At 46.3% G+C, this 6,236-nt stretch overlaps 1 protein-coding gene across 2 annotated transcripts in view; it reads right to left on the bottom strand.

Annotated features, from left to right (window-relative positions):
• sgcd (sarcoglycan, delta (dystrophin-associated glycoprotein)) overlaps nt 1–6,236 on the bottom strand; it is a 202,888-nt gene that overhangs the window by 98,134 nt on the left and 98,518 nt on the right. The window contains exon 1 of one of the 2 annotated variants that reach the window (XM_017432743.3): nt 3,750–3,917. The exons of the other annotated variant lie outside the window; for it this stretch is intronic. Within the exon in view, the coding sequence (XP_017288232.1) occupies nt 3,750–3,752 (3 nt within the window). The 5' untranslated portion in view covers nt 3,753–3,917. Of the gene's footprint in view, nt 1–3,749; nt 3,918–6,236 lie in introns of those variants that run through there. 2 annotated transcript variants of the gene reach the window in all.

Here is a 6,236-nt window from a genome sequence, read left to right as displayed (position 1 = left end):
TGCCGGTGGTCCTCGGGCTGCCGGTGGTCCTCGGGCTGCCGGTGGTCCTCGGGCTGCGGTGGTCCTTGGGATGCCGGTGGACCTCGAGCTGCCGGTGGACCTCGGGCTGCCGGTGGACCTCGGGCTGCCGGTGGACCTCGGGCTGCCGGCGGTCCTCGGGCTGCGGTGGTCATCAGGATGGTTTGGGGCTCCTCTGTAGACCAAAGGATCCTGGAGTCAGATGTGAGGCCATCTGTCCGACAGCTGAAGCTCGATGATCCAATTGGTGCCGTAACACAAACGGTACGGCTCAGGAAACATCTAAACCACTAAAGTTTAAAGATTTAACGTTAGCTAATATATCGTTCTTTTATGGCCATTACTGGCCAAAACTTTTCCTCTTTCTCCAAAGTCTGCATCACGGTCGATAAGGTACCAACTGTTAGAATATTGCTCCAAAATTGACTGAACTATCCCTTTAATATCTGTAAAACTGAGTCCCAGCCATGGTCAGCTGGCTGCGGCAGCCATGATAAATACAGCTGACTCAAAATATTTTGTTTACTTGTGCAGAAAGGAGTTGGATCCTTCGTATCTCTGGGTTTGTCCCTTCCTTCTTCCCGTCCAGGCCCACCCCTGTGTGTCTGCAGGTCTCCATCTTGTCCGTGTTGGAGGCCTGAACGCCGTCAGGCTGGTTGGGTAGGAGAGGCCTTCACTAACGGTCAACACGAGTCTCCACGTTATATTCCACCTCATATACATCTAGTTTCCAGAGTTTAAACTCCTTTTTCTCTCTGTGCTAAACGGCCGTAAACAATGAGGGTCATAATCGCTGTGAAATGACTTTCAGTGCAGCAGGAAGATGTCGGCTCAGATAAGGTCGGCTCCTGCTCCAAAAGGCTAATCCTCAAATTATCACTGACTTGGCTCGACGGCATCTTTCCTCTCCTCTTTCAGTCAATTATTCTTCCTCTTCACATCTTCTCTCCAGACTCATGTGGCTCTTTTAGCTCCACCTTTCAGGGCGCCAGGAGGCCGTAATCACGAAACGCTTCGACTGTGAGAACAGATTTCATCTGCAAAAATCTAAAAATAAAACTTTCAAAGTCACCCAGTTCTCTTCAGGGTGGAGGGGACGATCAGTACGTCCAATAAATTACAAGATTTGTCTCCTGCAAATAAAAAAGGTTATTTCTGCGATAGTTTTCCCAGGCGCTTCTAATGCATCATACGAGTCTCCTCCCACCCGCCCTCGCTCGCCGCTCTCGTTGATCTTTTTAAAAATCAGCTAAAATGTTTTCCTGCCGGCGGACATGAATGAAGTCAGAGTTTCAGTCGGGGTCGCAGGATATTTGCAGCTCTGACTCGGCTCCTAAAATAACTTCAGCTGCTGAGAGCCGAAACAGGTGGTTTGATTTACGGCTCTCAGGTTCGTCCTCTCGGCTGGACGCTAACAAGCTAACAAGCTAACAGCAGCAGGTTCCATCTTTACTTTGACTTGTTTTAGTTTAATGTTTCCTTCTTTCCTTTCATTTTGTTCTACGGTCCTGTTTTTACTTTTTATTTCCTTTATTTCTTTACTTGTTCTTCTCTTTATTTGGTCTTTTCAGCTTTTTATTTTCCTTATTTCCATCTTTACAGTTTAAAGTTTTTGTCCTTCGCTTCCTGTCGTTCTTTTCTTTCTTTCCTTTTTGTTTTCTTTGTTAAATGTTGTTTTTCCTCCATTTTACTTTTAATTTCCTCCATTCTTTGTTTCTTTGCTACCATTGATAACATTTTTGTTCTTTATTACCTTCATATATATCTTTCTGCATGTTTCCTTATTTTATTTCCCTTTTTTACTCCCTAACTCCGTGGTCCTTCCTTTCCTCTCCAGTTTTTAGTCTCTATTACAGAAAGTTTGCAGATTAGCAGCTTCTTCTTTACGATTAATATTTATTATTACTATTTAAATAACTCTAATATTTGTCTGTTTGTTCTGATGTTCGTTTGGATCTTGAAATAATTTGTGTCAAATGTTTAAAAAAATTAAGCATTTTTAGTTTAACAGATGAGAATTAAACATAAATAATCATAAACCAAACAGAACTTTATTTTGTTTTACTGTAAATTTAGCGCCTTAAGATAAAAATATTGTTTTTTGTTTTAAGGAATTAAACTGTCGAAGCTGAGTTTGAAGGTCTTCAGGAAACAGGACGGATCTGCTGCATTTCAATAAGAGTAATAAAACACGACCCGACTTTGCTTCCGTCACGCCTGTCGACACAAGAATCTGATCAGGGGAAAAAATTGGGATAATGAGACCTTTTGCAAATCCCTGGGTGCTATAATTGGGTTCGGAAAGTCATCGGATTTCTGACTGGATGTAAACAAGTTCTCCAGGGTGTAATTTTAAAGTCTGGATTGTGTTTTTATTTTTATTTTAGATGGAAGAATCCAGACAGGAAACTCCCAGAGAGGCAAATCAAAGCTTTCAGAAACACCTTCAGGGATTGTTTTTAAAGACGGAAACAGCTTCCAAACATCACGTCTGGATGAAGATTAATTAACAACAATTAGTCATGACCTCTGACCTCTGACCCTTTACTCTGATCTGATCTTTATCAGTATTCAGATCCAACGCCGAGGAAACCAAAAACACCCGACAGATTCCACCGGAAACAAACATGGAGTCAAAACAGGAAAACTGAAAACGAAAATTAAGTTTCTGCTTCCGGAGGATCAGCAGCTCCAGGTGGGTGTTAGCACAACGCCAGGGCAGAAAGACACCAGCAATGACCTCAGAGAATCAATCTGGGAGGGGTCAAAGGTCATTTAGAGTCCATCAATCTACAGAGAGGAAGATTATTCACAAGAGGAGACATTTCAGACAGCTGCTGATCTTCCCAGCAGATTCACCCTGAAGGTCAGACCGTGCAATGAGCTCTGTCTGAGACTCTGCAGGCCTCAGTCAGCAGGTCAAAGGTCAAAGGTTAAAGCCTCTCCTCTGTAAAAACAACATGGCAGCTCGACTTGAAGGAACCAGAAGACTTCTGGACCAGAACCAGAGGACAGATGTTTACCCAGAATGCACTGCAGCTGTCAGCACGGTGGTGGAGGGCTGATGGTCTGGGCTGATTCTGGAGTCAGATGTGACAAACAGGACAATGATCCCAAACACAGCAGAACGGTCCAGAATCTCAGAGAGCTGAAGCAACGCTGGAAAGAAGAGTGGGCCACAACTCCTCCACAACCAGGAACCACAGAGTTCTGCTGCTGGAGGAGGTTCAACAACCTGCTGGATGAAGACCAAGTTCTCCTGTTTTGTTTCTTTTCCCAACAGATTCCTGAAACTCTGACTTCAGCTTCTAGACCAGAAACCAACACAGTCGCCCCACAAAAAAACTCTAAAACCTGAGAAGACGCGTGGCCCTTCCTGCCCTCCCCGCTCGGGTCAGACAGTCGGCTGCAGTTTGGCGGCGCTCCGGTTCTTATTTATTTATAGCAGCTTGTTCCCGAGGGGCGCCAGTGTGTTGTTGGGAATGTTGTGGGGGGAGTGCGGCCGGCAGCCCACTCCTCTTTACACACAAAGATTGTTCTGAAGTCGCTTCTGTTCTGTTTCATTTCTGGACTAAAGTTGGTCCAAAGCGCCTCGGCCCGTCCCAAACCATTAAACTCCGCCGCCTCGGTCTCTGCGTGGGGCTGCAGCTTTTTTAAAATTTTGTCCCACTTTTAGCAGCGATAAGCTGAGCTCCTCCCACCCAACAATCCCAGCAGGAAACCCAACTCACCATGTCTGCCTGGTCCCGGGGCTCTGAGAGTCGTCGGCCGTCAGGGAGATAAAAACAGAACAAAGTTCCTCAGAAGCTTCATGAGGCCTTCGCCGCCCGACTCTTCCTCCTCCCCTCTGCCTCGCTGTCAGCTTTTCCAGCCGCCCGCCTCCTCTGGCCGAGCCCCCGAGCCGGGAGCCGCCCCCCCTCCTCCTTCCTGACAGATTTAGAACACATGTGGGCTCCGGGTCTGAACTTTAAAGGGGCGGGGACTCGCCTTCGGAGTGTTATGTTGCCATGGCGACCGCCGTTAGTTTTCCACGGCGTTTCAAACGGCCCCGGTTCATTTTTAGAAACTCTGCCTGAAAGTGTCCAAAGAGTTAGTCCACATTTCAGAAAACACTCAACCCCCCCCTTAAAGGGATAGTTCACGTTTTTTTAATTTTTAAAGGCCTAGCATGCCTCGAAGGAATGCACGTCACCCGCCGCCTTTAATGAAGACAGAGCTCATAGCTCTCAGCTACTACCACACAAACTGCAAAGTTAGACCCATTTATGTGTCTGCTAAGGTCAAATAGCTGCGGCAGCCATCTTCAGTCAGATGTAGACGCGTTTGCTGCCATCTTTAAACCTCATCCTGGGGTCAGAAACCTGGAATCTGCTTCTTCTCAACAACAACAACAACAATAATAATAATAAGAAGAAGAACTTCCTGTCTTTAGGTTCTGATGAGACAAAGTGATTCGGGTGTTTCTGACATTTCTGGCAGCTTTAAATGATCAAGATGCAGAAATTCAAACTTTAAACTTTAAAATAAAAATGTCTGATGTGACATTTGAGTCAGTTTTTATGTCAGATGAAAATGATTCATGTTCAGTTCGTTTGTCTGTTAGCGAAATATCTGGAACCAGCAGGCGGACAGATTTTAAAGAAACTTTCCCGAAGTAATCGCTGGAAGCAACCCAATTCAACATGGCCGCCACAGCCAACCGAGGGACATCTGATAAATGTGGAGCTTTTTTTCCCCAGAGAGGCAAAAAGAACGAAGGATTTAGAAGAAGGTGAGGAGTCCTCCTCCTCCTCCTCCTCCCTGCTTCCTCCTCCTCCTCCTCCGTGCTTCTTCCTCCTCCTCCTCCTCCTCCTCCCACTTCCTCCTCCTCCTCCTTCTTCTTCTTCTTCTTCTTCTTCTTCCTCCCCCTCCTCCTCCTCCTCCTCCTCCTCCTCCTCCTTCCACTTCCTCCTCCTCCTCCTTAGCCTCCCTCCTCCTTAGCTAAAGGCTAAAAGGAGCAAAAAGGAAGCTAAAAGCTAAATGTAGCAAAACAAAAACAAAAAGATTAAATGAGCCGAACAGTAGCTGAAAGAATAAATGATCAAGCTGAAAGCTAAAAGGAGGCGATAGACAGAAACAGAGCAGAGAAACCGAAGCCAAAGCCGAAGCCGAAGCAGAAGCTGAAGCCGATCTTTTTGTTTCTGATTCTGTTCTGATTTTATTGCTTTAACTCAGTTTTCCGAACTTCCCACCTTCTGATCCAGGGAACAAACCTGTGATCCGTCTTTGGCTGCTTGAATTCCACCTTCAGCAGCTTTTATTCCACTCACAGCTAAAACCTGCTTTCAGTAGTCAGCTGCAATAAAACCAGCCGAAGGTTTGAAGATCGGATCAGTTTCTGAAGCTGCTCCGGTTTGTTTTTCCGGTCGGATTATTCCAATCTGTCGCGTTTTCCTGTCGGCTGCGATGCGTTCGTGTGCCGTCAGGAGGGAGGGAATTTCTGGCGTCGGCCATGTCACGAGTGGACGTCGGTGCTTCGATTAACTTCCTGTTCCAATCAGACTTAAGGCGGGAAAATCCCCCTCTTCGTCTTCCCGCTCAGGGAAAAGGACCAATCACAGCGTCAGCCCCGCGGCGAGGCTCAGGAGGTGAAGACAGGCGACAAAAATCACAAACAACAACAACAACAACAACAAGAAGCTGCTTATTTCCAGGAAGGTTTGTTTTTCAGCTCCAGCTGTGAGTTTTACTCGTCTCTCTGTGAAACGAGGCGCAGGAAGTTCCACGCCGCCGCGCTCAGAAACCTGAAACATCAGAGAAATTCCTCCGTTTTAACAAACTAAACCCGAGCGCAGATCATAATCGTCGGTTTTACAGCTCCGTCTGACTTTCAGAGTCGGATCAATATTCCTGTTTGGGATGAAAATCATTAGCTCGTATTCCTCGCTCCGTATATTCCACGCCTCCGAACAAATTACAACAAATGAGGAAGAAATCCTGCAACAGCCGACGCGGCTCAGAGGCAGAGGACCCTTCAAAATAAAAGCTCCCCTTCGGAGAACCTCAGGAACACAGAGGAACGCCGAGTCAGCGTTTCTGGAACGAATTCAACACTTTCAGAACCTCCAGAACCTTCAGAACCTCCAGAACCATCAGAACCATCAGAACCTCCAGAACCATCAGAACCTCCAGAACCATCAGAACCTCCAGAACCATCAGAACCATCAGAACCTCCAGAA

The sequence above is a fragment of the Kryptolebias marmoratus genome, linkage group LG13, assembly GCF_001649575.2.
Source record: "Kryptolebias marmoratus isolate JLee-2015 linkage group LG13, ASM164957v2, whole genome shotgun sequence".
Classification (NCBI taxonomy): Eukaryota; Metazoa; Chordata; class Actinopteri; order Cyprinodontiformes; family Rivulidae; genus Kryptolebias; species Kryptolebias marmoratus.
Note: the sequence above shows the minus strand (reverse complement) of the source record. Positions and strands in the feature narration are given on the sequence as shown.